A 16,107-nucleotide genomic window follows, 5' to 3' on the forward strand; every position below is an offset into this window, starting at 1 on the left:
ACATGTCACAGATTATTATTCATATACTGTGTGCAACACTTAATTTGATGAGCAAAGCATTAAGCATTAGGAGGCAATTTACATACACCACTATGACATGGACTCTGATACGTCTGCCACCACTGGTAATGAAACCATTCATCAGTTTAGTGCTGCATGTTTGCAGAACATGTGTGCTCATATTTCTCTGTCTTAGACCAACACAGATGGCTGATGAGTATCAAATTGATAGCTCAACAACATCACGAGAAGAGGGATTTATGTGTAGAAAAAGTTTGCATTGCATAAAGCTCATTCTGATTTGTGTTTTGCTAATTCAGATTTACATTGCGAATGTGTACTTTTCCTCAACTGCTGAGTCAATGTTTAGTCAACAGAGGAATAATTTAATTCTGTCCTGGTGTGTGACATGATGCACTCTATCTAAAACAGCATTTTGCAAATTCATTTTTGTTTTTTAAAGGGGTCATATGATGTTGCTAAAAAGAACATTATTTTGTGTATTTGGTGTAATGCAATGTGTTGATGCGGTTTAAGGTTAAAAAAAGCATTATTTTCCACATGATGTACATTATTGTTTCTCCTCTATGCCCCGCCGTTCTGAAACGCGTCGATTTTTACAAAGCTCATCGGTCTGAAAAGCGAGGTGTGCTGTGATTGGCCAGCTAGCTATCCAGTGCATTGTGATTGGCCGAATACCTCAAGCGTGTGACAGAAATGTTACGCCCCTTACCATACTGTGTTTCCATCATACAGTCTATGGTTTTCATGTGTCCGGCGCGACGAGACAAAACCAATAAAACCCATTACAAACGAGGCATTTGTTGCATCCAGTGGGGACATAATTACTGATTGTAATGACTTATACTGTGTTTTTACGCTTTGCGTTGCGTATTGCACCACGTAAACATACAACCATGTCTGCATTTGTGATCAGAGAAATGACGCCGTAGGTTATGCGTCAGTTTTCATTTATACTTCTGTGTCGTTGTCCGCATCAACGTGCAGTACACATGCAAACAGCTAGTCTGCAGTGTCCACGGGCATGTTGCTGGTGTAACCCGCAGTACCACGGCAAAAGCCGAAGAAGAAGCGGCTCGTTGGAGAAGCATTATAGCCGTGAAGGCAGTAAATATATATCAAATCATTAAATCATTATTTAAAACTACAAAAAGGAGACAACAATGGAACAGGAGAAGATGGCATTCTTTCAATCTGTACAAGGACTTGTACCTCGGCAGATCAACATTGTTTGTTGCGGACAACTACTGATGTATAATGCTATGTAGTATAACAAATGATAATGATAAGACACTTGTTCTTTGCTTTGTTTTATTTTATATAAGAAGGTGTAACATTAAAATATATTAAAGTGCACATAAACACAAAACTCAAGTACATATGGAGGGGTTCTTGCAGACCAATCACAGCGGTTGCGGTCTGCGTAGAATTGACGCGCTGTTAGATTTTTGGAGAGGTGCACGTCAGGCTACGGCGTATGGGTGTGCGTCTATGTGTAAGCTACGGCGTAGGTTCGACGCAGAAGTATAAATTGGGCTTGAATGCGCCGCTTGCTTGGTGGCGGAACAGTGAACCGTGTCTACACCAGACGCGAGACCGTCGCGTCGCAACAGGTTGAGTCTGTCTAGTGTCTACACAGGACATTTGAACTCTGTGTCAGTACCTCAAAAATAGAACGAGGCAGTTTACTGTCGGGATTTGTCATGTCGTGCCGCATCCAGTGTAGCATCACTGATTATAATTAGTTTTATAGTATTTTGTCGCGCCGCGCAGCTCGAGACAAAATACTCCTGTTTTAAGAATATTTTACTTACCCCACTGGCAGATAATTTAACTTGTTTTAAGCAAAATGCACTTAATTTAGTTTTTTCCCCCTGGAAACAAGACTAAATATTTTGTCATTTTGCTTATCTAGTAAAAGTATGTTAAGTTAAGAATTTTTAGATATTTTGACTAGAAACGAGACAAAAATACTAAGTAAGATATGCCATTTTTTGCAGTGTGTATTTAACTTTCTTATTTAGGCTACTTTCTTGTTTAACTGTATTATTTCTTTGATATTTATTTTTGTGTTTTGCAGGCTGCATATTCACTGACTGATGTGCTAAAATAAACACGAGCTGACGAGTTAAACCAGGTGTGTTAAAGTGAGAGTGCTGGGCTGCTCCAGGACAGTTTTGAAAACCATTTCAGAGACATGTTCTTAACTGTGACTCACATAAAATATATTATATGCATGCACAGTTTTAAGGCAGCTTTAATCACCTTTTTGGTAACTTCATGACTTAACTGACCACGGCATTGCATGCACGTAGTTTATTTCGCACTTTGATATGAAAGGATATAGGCTACAGCGCGCAGCCCTTTGTGCGTGCAATTGAAGAGCACGTGCTTCGAGCACAGTACCGTTTCCGTGCTTGCTTGACTCGCGCCTGAAACTTCTCCCGTTCTCAGTTGTTCTGCGACTGAATAAATGCACTTCTTGCCAAGCGAAAAAGTGACAGAAGCAGCAGTTGTGAGTGGGGTGGCCAACCCTAGCCCGCCTTTGCGTTAATTGTTAAACTGAAAAAATAATCGCCTGCGTTAACGCGCTAATTGTCAACACCGTACCACCGGCGGTATTTGGTCCATTACCACCGCGGTGGTACAAATCTGCCACCGTCACAGCCCTAGTAAGTGGTCGTGCCCTGGGTCTGCAAATCTAAAAGGTTTTGGATTTAAAAAAAAAGAGAACACGTGCCTGGACTGAACACCTTTAATGGGTCAGATTAAAGAAATCTGAACCATGAAGAAAAGGCAAGGCACATGTGAAATTACCCAGGTATAGTTAGTTGTCTGACAAGTGGTCGTGCCCTGGGTCTGCAAATCTAAAAGGTTTTGGATTTAAAAAAAAAGAGAACGTGCCTGGACTGAACACCTTTAATGGGTCAGATTAAAGAAATCTGAACCATGGAGAAAAGGCAAGGCACATGTGAAATTACCCAGGTATAGTTAGTTGTCTGACATGAAATGGGAAAGACTGGGTCAAAACAGTGTTACTGTTATCTAAAACTATTAAAATTGTTTTCGGTAACTGAAATAAAGCTGAAATAAAATTTAGTACATTTATTAAAACCATAGTATTACACTACAAACTTACATTTAAAAAAACTTAAACGAAAATGAGAAATTCTGCCTTTGCAATTAACTGAAATAAATGTAAGTTTAAGTACTAAAATTAATAAAACCAAAACTGAAATAAACATAAATTAAAGTTATATAATAAAAAAAACCCCAAAAAAAACAAAACAAAAAAAAACCTAAATGACAAAATTTAAACTCAAATTAAAATAACTGATAATATAAAAAATTAGCTAATTCAAAACATCAATAAATATTATAATGATATATACATTCTACAAAATGAAAATGAGAAATTCTGCCTTTGCAATTAACTGAAATAAATGTAAGTTTAAGTACTAAAATTAATAAAACCAAAACTGAAATAAACATAAATTAAAGTTATATAATAAAAAAAAACAAAAAACAAAACAAAACAAAAAAAACCCTAAATGACAAAATTTAAACTCAAATTAAAATAACTGATAATATAAAAAATTAGCTAATTCAAAACATCAATAAATATTATAATGATATATACATTCTACAAAAATAACAAGTAAAAATAAATAAATAAATAAGACAAAGTATTACATATAAAACATACAATTCAATACAAAAGCTCTTGCACAGACCAAATAGAAAATGTTATCTATAGACCGAGTTTAAATAAATCAATAGCGATGGGCAAAATACTCTGAAATGCTTCACAGCCCTGAAGCAGCCAGAGGGCAGAAAGGGCACAATCACTCTTGAAGTCTAACTGGGATTGTCTGAAGATCTCAGAGGTGTAATGCTGGATTATTGCAGTGGAGCAAAAGAATGTCAACCACAATACAATGAATTGCATGATTGATTATGTCGAAAAGCAATGTTAAGGTCCAGAAAAGATTTTAGAATTCACAGACAACAAAAAATCTTTAAAGACTTTTAGAAGAGCAGACTCTATACTGCGACATGTACTGAAAATTAAACAAGTTTTTTTTGTAATATTGTTTGAAAGCCAAGAGGTAAATGTGCTTTGGAAAGTGGGTTGAAAAAGGTTTCAATTGAATGGGTCAACAATGTCGTTTCAAGCTGTATTGAATCATTTCACTGATTAGGCAGCTATTTATTGAACTAAACACAGCGTTGTTTAAAAACTTTGTGAGAGAAGTACAGGCCAAACCTGCTAGATTTAGTCAGCATAGAAAGTCCTCATGTTTGAGAGGTCTATAGATAAATGCACAAAGCGAGCTCGACTGTTCAACTCGAAGCAGCTCCAACTTAAATCTACAAAACTTTTCAACATATAATAAACAGCATTTGTAACAATTTTAAAAGTCTTGTAGTTAATCCCCCAACTTTACCAGAAGACCTGAGGGAGCTAAAAATATCACACTGTTTATCATTCTGTTGACAAATGCCATATTAAATAAAACTAGCAGTGAAGGTTTTGATGATTTTTGTATCATAGTGAACAGGAATGTAATTTTTGAAGATGAAATCTCTGCTGTGGAAATGTAAAATGAATGCACCAATATATTGACAATGGCTGATCTGGGAAACCAGGCAGGAAACCGGATTATTTCAGGTCTAAAAGGTGTAACAAGATGAAATGTTTAAGCTAAGAATGGTGAGCAGGAAAGACCAAAGAGACACAAGATACACATTCAGAGGTCTTGGTTCTCCTCAACAGCTCAAATTGTGCTGAACTAATGTAACAATATCCCTTTGTCTCACTGCAAGGACATACGACTGGCGAGATTCACCAGCTCGGAGGCACTGGTTGGGATAGTTTGACTCCTGCTGTGGTATCTGACGTAATGGCAGAAAGGTAATGGAGGCTCTCTGTGCTTGTCTGTGTATGTACATTATTGGCTTTTAGAAAGCAGAGGGCATGCTGACAGGCTTCTGTTCTAAACTCTCATTACAAAAATTATGCTCCTACTTAACCAGAATTGTGGGGAAAAAGCTTATTCTAAAGGTAACACTGGATACTGAAAATTATATCAGGCTGGTAAAGTGAACACTGAACAGCAAACATATCTGACAGAAAATCAACTGATGGAAAGAGTGAAAAAATACATCAGCAAAATGACACTTGATGGATTCATATACAGCAACGTTCAAACCTCTTAACAGCGATTACTGGAAAATTTGCATTACATATGAAAACTGCCTGGGAATTTGAAAAAAACTAAGTATCTGAAGACTGGGCTTTTCAAATTGGAGTCTAGGGACCCACTAGACTCAGGGGGGGTTTAACCCAGGCTCAAATACATAGGCCTACCTCTACCTACCTTTTCAAAACTTACAAAAAAAAGTACATACACGTACCTATACCTATTTTATTCCTTTTCACACAATTTAGATTTTAGGGCATATTATCAATTAATAAAAACTCATTTTCTTGCAGTTCCTTGCACAATACTATTTTTCCTCAAAACGCATTTACCAGACTGCATGAATAATCACATAATCAGCTCCATATGTATTCCATATGTATTCCACTCAGTGGACAGTGGAATTTCACTTTGAAAGTGTTGTAAAAACGTGCAAGAAGCCATGTAATATTTTGCAGAAATTATTCCACATGCAAATATTTATAAAGATCCCGGGTTAGAAAATAAATCCCAGCCTTTACATTTTAGAAAACAAGTTTGAAATCCCCTGTGTGTTTGAAAACCGAAGAGCTTGTGTGGTGAGAGAGATACAGTATGGGTTAAAGCTCTGCAGTGCTGTCAGTGCATACAGCAGCAGGAAGTGCTTATGTGCAGTTGTTGAGTTAGAGTGATGACATGGCTCCTGCGCATCAGCATCAACACCAGTCTTTGGTTACTGCAGTGGACTGACACAACAAAAGCCTTTTTAAAGGGGTCCTATTATGCTCTTCACCAAAGTCTTGATTTTGTTTTGGGGGTGTACTAGAACAGGCTCTCATACTAGCTTGTTCGGAAAAACATTATTTTTCACATATTTTACATTATTACAACACCTCTCTCCCCAGTATGGCATGAACGGCTCGAATAGTTCCTGTATGAAATGAAGGCCCGCCTTCTGAAATACGAAATGTGCTGTGATTGGTTAGCTGGGCCAGTGTGTGTTGTGATTGGCACCACTCGGCCCCTGGTCGGGAAATGCCATGCCCCTTACCTGCTGCGAGCTTCAGTGTAAATATTGCGTTAAAATCAAATCAATTTGAGCGCGATTGAAACCCGGATGATTGTAACCACTCTAAGTGTGTCTGCCTTGGGAAAGCTAGCATGTCTCCGTCTTAGTGATAACACTCATTGCCTTCTCTAGTGCAGCTCAACCAGGTCTCGTACCATTCGTCGATATTTGAGATATCACAAATCCCGGAAAATATGCATTGTAGTCCAAACTAGTCATTCGTTGTAGTTTTTGAAAAGTGATTTCTGTTAAATAAAATATCTCCTTTTGAAGTGGACTTTGTAACTTTGCAGATCTTTTTTTATGCTCAAACAGCAACATTACAGACTAACTAAAGTTGAGAAAAAGTGAAAAAGCATAATAGGATCCCTTTAATAAAGATGCACTGTTGCCATCCTTTCTTTAATGCTTTATAATTTATAATAAGAACAGTCTCTAGGGGGCAACAGAGGTGGTGTAAGAAATAATAACTACTCAATGCAAACAATTCTTGCGATATAACAACAAATATAATGGAATTGGAGGCTTGTAATATTGTTGCATTGCTTGCTTTTATGCATAATTTATTAAAAAAATGAATTTTGAAGTTTTGTTTTGGAACTCTGCTATCATTTTTAACCAACAGACAACCAACAAGGGATAAAAAAGGAAAACTTGAACCACCATCTACTGTATTGTAAAATAAAAAAACAGTTAATATTAATTTATTTTACAGTAAAATTACAATTGCTCATTTTTATGGCTGTCTTCAGTTTTTTGCTTTCAAATGTTAAACATAAAACTTTTATTTTGAGGTATTAAAGCTTTTGGAGACCTTAAATATTTTTTCTTTTATTGACAACACATTTATAAACCATTGTCAGTACATATTTGCAAAGATGGTTGAAACGCATTGTGTTTTCAAATAATATAAAAAATATAAACGTCCCAAACTCACTTAGACACTCAGAGACACTAAATCAAAGGTTCATGAGCTCCTTGCAAGTAACACAATGGCGCATGCTACTCTGAAGCATGGGTCTTCAGTTTTTTGCTTTCAAATGTTAAACATAAAACTTTTATTTTGAGGTATTAAAGCTTTTGGAGACCTTAAATATTTTTTATTTTATTGACAACACATTTATAAACCATTGTCAGTACATATTTGCAAAGATGGTTGAAACGCATTGTGTTTTCAAATAATATAAAAAATATAAACGTCCCAAACTCACTTAGACACTCAGAGACACTAAATCAAAGGTTCATGAGCTCCTTGCAAGTAACACAATGGCGCATGCTACTCTGAAGCATGCAGAGCATCAGACTGTACACTCTTAGAAATCAAGGTGCTTCACGATGCCATAGAACAGTGTTACTCATTGCGCGGCTCTTTACTTTGTGGCTCACATGGCAGTAAATAATACGATGATATGATCATGCAGTCAATACAGATATTTCATAAAAACATTAAAAACAAGCAGGGCTATAACATAACAAATTAAAAAAACTCACACCATGTCTACACCGGACGCGAGTGGCGCGATCCGACAAAAGACAATAGAACCCAGTGATGTTGTCTACACTGGATGCGGCACGATGCGACACGATCCCCATCAGTAAGTTGATGCCTCGTTCTATTTATGACGAACTGTACTGACACTACGTTCAGATGATTTGCAACTGTCGCTTTGTCGCGTCAAGTGTAGACAGACTTTTAGCGCAGCGGGGCGCGGCACGACAATTGTCGCGTCCGGTGTAGACACAGTCAGATAGTGTCTGCTCTATTACAAACAATTATATTTATTTTTATTTATATTAAATATATTTTAAAAAATACCTAAAACAGCGGCATTACAAGATAGAAATATAGACTAGAAAAGATATTTACACTTGCTTTGTCCTATGTCCATCGGAGTTGCCAGTTTTAATCTTAATAGCTCTTAACGCCGAATGTGCTCTTGGATGTTAGATACATGATGGGCTAGTGTAAAAAAATTTAATAACTTAAAGGGTTAGTTCACCCAAAAATTTAAATTAGCCCATAAATTACTCTCCCTCAAGTCATCTTAGGTGTATATGACTTTCTTCTTTCAGACGAATCCAGTCGGAGTTATATTAAAAATGTTCTTTGATCTTTCAAACTGTTTAATGCCACTCAGCGGGGGTTGCATGCATCCGTCCAAAAGAAGTGAAATAAAAAGCGCCCATCCATAATAAAAAAGTCTCTCACACGGCTCCGGGCGGATGACGTATGAGGTCGGCTTTGCGCATGCACCGCTCAGAAGTGACGAACACAGAAGAGCAGGGGAGAGATCAAAACAAAACAACGGTCACTTATTAGAAGTACAAAACGAGGATTTGTAAAGAAGAATGTCGGAGGATTTCGATATAAGCCAAGAGGAGACTGATTTTCCTTTGTTAAAGTAAGGAAACGTTGCTTCCTTTGCTCCTGTTAACAAACGTTGGTTTTCACGAGTCTCACTGGTGCATGCGCAACGCTGACCTCATACCTCATCAGCCCAGAGCTGCTTCCGTGTACAACTGTTGGCGCAAGCTACATTAAAGTGATTATTACGTTTTTCATATGGATATTTTTCTTACAAAAACGCATCGATTCGCTACAGGAGGCCTTTGTTCACCCCCCGGAGCCGTGTGAGACACTTTTTTTTAATGGATGGGCGTTTTTTATTTAACTTCTTTTGGACTGATGCATGCAACACCCGCTGAGTGACATTAAACAGCTTGAAAGATCAAAGACAATTTTTAATATAACTCCAACTGGATTCGTCTGAAAGTAGTAATTCATATACACCTAGGATGACTTGAGGGTGAGTAATTTATGGGCTAATTTTAATTTTTGGGTGAACTAACCCCTTTAAGGTCTTTCCAGCATTAAGGTAATCCTGCTTGTTTTTTTTTTAAATCATCTCGTCTCAGTTACAAATGTAACTGGTAAATGATAAAGAATGATAGCCCCTTTTGTATTGCATTGCGGGTGAACTAACCCCTTTAAGGTCTTTCCAGCATTAAGGTAATCCTGCTTGTTTTTTTTTTTAAATCATCTCGTCTCAGTTACAAATTTAACTGGTAAATGATAAAGAATGAGAGCCCCTTTTGTATTGCATTGCATTGCATATCAGGGATGACAGATTGATAAAAAGACATGCCATTTATGACTGGATGTAACTTTTGATACTTTGCGGTAAAAGTGGCTCTCCGATTGACTTTGCCCTATCAGTGTGGCTTCCATGAAAAAAATAGTGAAGACCACTGCCATTGAATAACCTTTTTTGTCTAAATGGTTCCATAAAGAACCTTTAACATCTGAAGAACCTTTCTGTTTCACAAAAGGTTCTTTGTGGCGAAAGAAGGTTCTTCAGATTATAAAAAGGTAAGAAAGAGATGGTTCTTTAGAGAACCTTTGACTGAATGGTTCTTTAAGGAACCAAAAATGGTTCTTCTATGGCATCACTGTGAAGAACCTTTTAAGCACCTTTATTTTTAAGAGTGTATACTTGTATATTTAAAACACAGCCCTTGCGATTTGATAATTGGACCAAATGGTGAGTAATACTACTTCATATACTAGCCAACAACCAATTTTTACTTGCATTTGGCGAGTGTTAAATTTTAAATGGGCTGACATGGTAAGGGTGTCCTGCACACAGCTGCTAGATGGCGCCACTAGCTATTGTAGTGCTGTCAGAAACAATCTATTCATTTAAAGCAAATGTTTTATTTAATTGTTTAGTAACTGTTTAAAGACATATTGCGAGTTATATGTGTCATACTTCCCAGGTTGGAAAACGCTTAAATCTGTATAAATACAGAAAAAAAATACTCAGATCTGATCATCGTATGTTTTTAGACAATCTGCAGATGTGCAATCTGCACAGAAAATGACCATAAATCAGCTGATACCATTGATTAGGCAATAAATTACTAGTTAAATCCTGGCAAGCGCGATCTGTGAACTATCACTATTAATCTCACACTTAATATAAATTTGCTCCAGGGGTTCTGGGATTTGCCATTGTAATAAATGTACTTGGATAAAAGCATCAGTTAAATTACTAATTAGATAGATAACGGGAAGTTTCTGGAGATTGAAGTTCAACTACCCTCCAAACAGAGATCTCTGTGTCATAACTGAATGGAAAAGAGTGTTCTGGCTTCTTTTGCTACTTCTGTTTTGTGCATGTGGGTGGCTCACCTGACTGTGGGTGGCAGTAGCTGCTATGATTATTGCATTGGCATGGTTGGCACCCCGTGCTGCTAAAGTGCGAGAAGCCTGGGCGGCAGTCATCACACTTGTCCCCATGCACTCCACTCTTGCAGATGCACATGCCTGAACTGCCAGAAAAATACAGAGGAACAGTTATGGCGTTAGAGAGAGTTATAGAGGCACAGAAAGAAATACTTATTGTTCCTACAGAAGCGTACAGTATCCTTCAAAAGCCAGACACAGAGAGGTTACAACCTCTGTCCACATCAAACACCAGGTTTCCTCTGAACTGCCAGAATAGCTGCCCCTTCCCATTCATCACGTTAATAGAGCCACTCCATTAAAGCCGAAGCAACATCTGTTAGAAATAATACTGTAAACTAGAGGCGTTAAAACATTGGGATGCATTGATCTTTGATGGAAATCCAAATTAATAAATTATAGTAACACTCAGGCATAAATAATACGAAATGACTAAGATTTACAAACAACAAATACCAAAATGTATTTGATTTGCATTGGATTTAGCAGCAGGTAGGATACACCAGACCCTTTCCTGTCCTGGGTTACATGAAAAATGATTACACATAGGTAAATTAGTCATTAGTGCCTGTGCTTGTAATAAAATCTCTTTGTACTGCTAGAAGAGAAACAGAGCAGGGTAAATATGCTCTACATGAGAAATTAAAGTGTAACAATATCAGAGCATTTAAAATGAAAAGGAACAGAAACTCCCAGAGATGAGAAAATTTCTGATTATACTGTTACACACTTCAGGCCTTTGAAGCGCAAATGAGAAATGCAGAAGGATGATTTCTTCTGGGAAAGGCTTGTGAAACCTATGAAAAAATATCTGCAATTATTTCTTTCAAGCACACACACTCGCACTCAATTCACTCTCAGTGAATTTACTCTCCACATGTACAATCAGAAGTTCTCTGTCTTCGCCTATACTCAGAGTAATTAGACTTCTTGTTATTCTGACTGATGCTGAGCTCACAGTTCCTGAGAAAAATAACCCTGACATGTCAGTTCTGTTGAACTCAACCTCTTAAATCATATCAGTATTCCTACTGGTTTCACTAGGATACATAATTCAGAGCAAAAGCCACTACACTAAAATTAATATTAAAAAGCACATAACAACTGCAACTAGACCTAAGACCATGTGTTTCCCAAAATATTGTCAGGGCTCAACATTAAAGGATTTTTGCAAACATTTTCACTTACCCCACCATATAAATAGGAAGTATGCAAGTAAACAAGCAAACAAGTAAATAAATACATTTTTAAAAACACATTACTTCTGGCCAACGGTCATACACGCATTCATGAATTGAAAAATTGATTTCATTTTTTATTACATGGTTTTTGAAGCATCAACTTTAAGTGTCCCATCAACTTCTGGGGACAGCATGAGGGTGAGTAAGTGATGAGCAAATTTTAATTTTTTTGGATGCACTACCCACACTCCCACAAAATCATGCCTCGTCACTCCATGTATGCATTGTTTGCTGATAGGTTAAACAAATTGACACATGCACAGCCATTCATTAAAACACACTTTAAGAATGAAAAGTACACTCTAAAAAAAAAAGGTTCTTCAGCGGTTCTTCAGCGGTTCTTTGGAGTGGTTAAGGTGCTATATAGCACCACTACCATGTAAAGAACCTGTTAAGCCCCTGTATGGTTCTTCAGCGGTTCTTTGGAGTGGTTAAGGTGCTATATAGCACCACTGCCATAAAACCTGTACAAAACAATTTTGGTTCTTCAGTGGTTCTTCGGGGTGTTTGAGGTGCTATATAGCACCGCTACTGTATAAAGAACCTGTTAAGCCCAGTATGGTTCTTCAGTGGTTCTTCGGGGTGTTTGAGGTGCTATATAGCACCGCTACTGTATAAAGAACCTGTTAAGCCCAGTATGGTTCTTCAGAGGTTCTTCAGGGTGGTTAAGGTGCTATATAGCACCACTGCCACACAAAGAACCCATTATTCCCCTGTAGGTTCTCTAACTCGGTCTCTTAGTTTAGTTGGGGAATGGATTAAAAAACAACATTAAAATACCGTGTATTTCCTGAAGATAACGTGGTTCTCAACCTTTTTGCCCCCAAGGCCCCTCTAAGGAAATATTCCAGGGCCCCCACACAAAACTTTTTGACCTCAGAAAAGCATAAAAGTGATTCAAAATAGCCTTTGCCATTGTAGTAAAATTTAAGCTAATGAATATGGGGCCTGCCCAACTTTCAAATTAAAACACAACAGGCATATGCAATACACACAAATGGTAACAGTATAGGCCTACAAATCAAATCCACACTTAAACCATTTTCAGATCGTCATCTCTGGAAAACAGTTCTCAGCTGGAAGCTTATCCACTTTATTACACCACTGTATTCAATTCAATTTTATTTATATAGCGCCGATTCATAACAAAGTTATCTCATTGCACTTTTCCTATAGAGCATGTCTAGACCGTACTATTTGTAATGTTTACAGAGACCCAACAATTCCCACCATGAGCAAGTACTTTGCATTAATATGTTTTTTATGACCCGGAACCACGTTTGATCAAAGCACGTTTATTTTCATATTTATTTATTTATGTACTTTATTTTTATGTTGACGGTTTTGTTCATTTGTGTAGCTCTTATAACATTTTGTGATGATGTCCTTATGCCCCGTTTTTTTTCATACAAGTAATTGTTAATTTGCACTTTGGAATAATAATAAAAAAAAACATAAAAAAAAAAAAAAACTACGCGCCAATCAGTGTGCAGGTCAGAGGCACACTCTCAGTGCGCGAGCGGTCCTTCTCGAGAAAACTGCGTCATTGCGTCGGACCGTTGGAGTCGTCGTCTTGAAGAGAGAGAAAGCAGCAAATATTTTTCTGAGGTGAGTGTCATAGCTCCAAATGTTACATAAATATGCTATTAAAGTTGAGTTTCTTGTTAGGGGGAAATTTCCATTGGTATTTTCAAACGTTGTACCGTGTTTTGAGTAATGTTAGCCGACTGTGTAGCCTGACCAACTGTGTTGGCTAGTTTAGTTAACGCTAACTTAGGGGGGGTTAAGTTAACGTTAAGGAGATACGGTTAGTGATATTTGTTGTTTAAGAAACACTGAAGTGTTAGTAAAGGTAACGGTGGCCGTTTGTTTCGTGACTATCTCTAAGTATAACGTTATAGTTTATAACGCTCTCATTAATTAATTTTTTTAATCGCCGATAGTGGTGACAGCCAACAGATAGTGATGGTCTAACGAGATGTCCCCTAGTGGCGGGCTTTATAGCAACAACTCAGTGGGTGGCCATTACACCTGGGGAGGAAACTGACTTCCATGCCCTTGACGCATACACCGATCAAGAGGACAACCTGTACATCACACTGCTTCATCGGCCTGTGAGATATACAATATAAGTTATTTGCAACTTCAAATTTATTTGAATGTAATAATTTGTTTTATTGCAGTGATGAGCTGAATCAGAATATTGGTGTTATCTATGCAATATGCCAATCAAGCTTTACTTTGTGATTAACCAGTACCACTCAATCTATACCATGAAATAGTGCCACTACTCTGCTGAAGAGTTGCAAGGTTATGCATTTGCTAAGTTACAACATCATTAATTTAGCTTTGATTGCTGCAGTGGATCAACAGAATACAAATTTATCACAAGATTTTGTCTCCCTGGAATGTAGCTCAGCCAATCACAATGCAAGGTCTAATTGGTAAATTCAACAATGCTTGCTATTTATGATTTATTGAACTTATTTATTGATTTTATTTAACCTTCTGCACTCCTTTCTGCTTTCTCATTCCCAGAACATGAGATAGATGGAGCCACTCTTGCTATTATATCAGAGAGGATGTCTGAGAGGCTCATTCCGGTCATTCGCAAGCAGAGTCTGTTTCTGGTCCAGTTGGAGAAACTTAAAAGCACAATGAGCAGGTAATCAGAACGGTATCCCATACGTCAAAACACAGCACTGTGTCCACTTTGTTACATTGTAGTTCACCAGTGTTTTGCTAACTGCTAATTTTATTTTTATTCTACTGGGCAAGTCTCTGTTGAGTTTCTCTTTTCTTCCTTCTATTTTATCTCTGCAGAGAGCACCCTCCAAGAAGCAGTTATCACTCCAGTCAAGCACAGTCCAGTCCAGATACTTCTTTAGTGATTCCAACAGTGCTGAGGATGGCCATAGACAGAGGAGATTCTGATCTGAAAAGTGCATGTAAAACAAAACTACGGACTCTATTGATTCAGACTCTTTTTGACCACCTCAGTAAGAAAACGATGTAAGTTGCTACTATTTGTACCTTTCAAGCTTGATTAATGCTCATGGCACTGCAATCAATACAATATATCCAATACATGATTCTTCCTAGAAGTACATATCTAAGAGGGTTAGGGGTGTGGTGAGACAGTTAGCTCACGTTACGAGACACAAGATTGAGTTCACGAGAATGAGACAAGACAAGATTTTTAAGAAATCCTCAATGATGAATGGATATCTCCATTTAGGCATATTGAATTTTGCAGACAAATTTATGCTTGTGTGAATGTAGCTTCCAGTACTCCCTCCTTAAAAAAAAAAGACAGCGATTGCTTGGCGAACTGGTGAAGGCAGCTTGGTAAATTACTATGGCTACAGTGCGGCCACCCTTATAATTTTCAGTGTGTAGTTGCTATGGCTGGTATAGTTACTAACACCAGTATGATTTTCTCCTTCTGATTTTCCTGTTAGATACCCAAGTCATCTTCAGTATATTGAACTTCTGTCGATCGTGATAACGGACCATCCATTCCTTAGGGAAAGTATTGGGTCAGGATATGTAAGTTTTCATTTGTATTAAAGTTGTTTCCATGCTATATTGATTATTAAAAATGAATTCATATTTGCAAGTCACATAACCATTTTACAAATGAATAATAATAATTACAAATGAATTATGGGGGAGACCAGTATTTTTTTTGTCAAGGATACACTTTCTAACTAAGCAGGGCCCATTTGGTATTTTATTCCATGGCACTAAAACATTTTATGCGGAAGAGCGCTCTGTATTTTTATATGATGCATTAAGAAAATTCTAAAAAGTGTGTTTTTACATCTACAAGTCAATTTCTTCAACAACATACTGCAAGTATGCATGTACCCAACATGTAGATGGTCAAAAAGTGTATACAACAACATAAACTTGCTGCAAAGGTTCTGCAATGTGACTGACTCTGTTAGCATGAAGGTCAATGTTTCATTAAAACTACAATGTCTTTCCCCACTTTTTCCACAGGATTCCCTGCTTGAATCACTGAGAAATAAGTTTAAGAAGGAAAGGCAGCCGCTTGTGGCCAACAATGAAATCCAGCGAATGAAAGAGAGATGGGCAGGAAGGAAGCGGCCTCTTCAGACAGCTGCAGCTAATCCAAGCACCTTGGTAAAAAAAACACACAATCAGAACACACAAACACATGAAAATGAGTGCTGTACCTGCCGGCGACGAGGAGATTGTGAATAAAAAAGGACATTTCAGCTCGTCGGTGTGGCAGTTTCAGGGTGTGACGAGAGGGGCGGGGCCGAGAGCCGTGGGAACGGAGCGAGGTCGGTGGAGTAAATGCTAATGCACGACACCTGC

The 16,107-nt window shown here is 37.6% G+C and overlaps 1 protein-coding gene across 2 annotated transcripts in view; it reads right to left on the reverse strand.

The window, feature by feature from the left end:
* LOC107597375 (multiple epidermal growth factor-like domains protein 9) overlaps nt 1–16,107 on the reverse strand; it is a 116,051-nt gene that overhangs the window by 25,480 nt on the left and 74,464 nt on the right. For both annotated transcript variants that reach the window (XM_016288411.1, XM_016288403.1), the window contains exon 3: nt 10,466–10,605. In XM_016288411.1, the coding sequence (XP_016143897.1) occupies nt 10,466–10,605 (140 nt within the window). The remainder of the gene's footprint in view (nt 1–10,465; nt 10,606–16,107) is intronic.

The sequence above is a fragment of the Sinocyclocheilus grahami genome, unplaced genomic scaffold (genome assembly GCF_001515645.1).
Source record: "Sinocyclocheilus grahami isolate Dianchi unplaced genomic scaffold, SAMN03320097.WGS_v1.1 scaffold12.1, whole genome shotgun sequence".
Classification (NCBI taxonomy): Eukaryota; Metazoa; Chordata; class Actinopteri; order Cypriniformes; family Cyprinidae; genus Sinocyclocheilus; species Sinocyclocheilus grahami.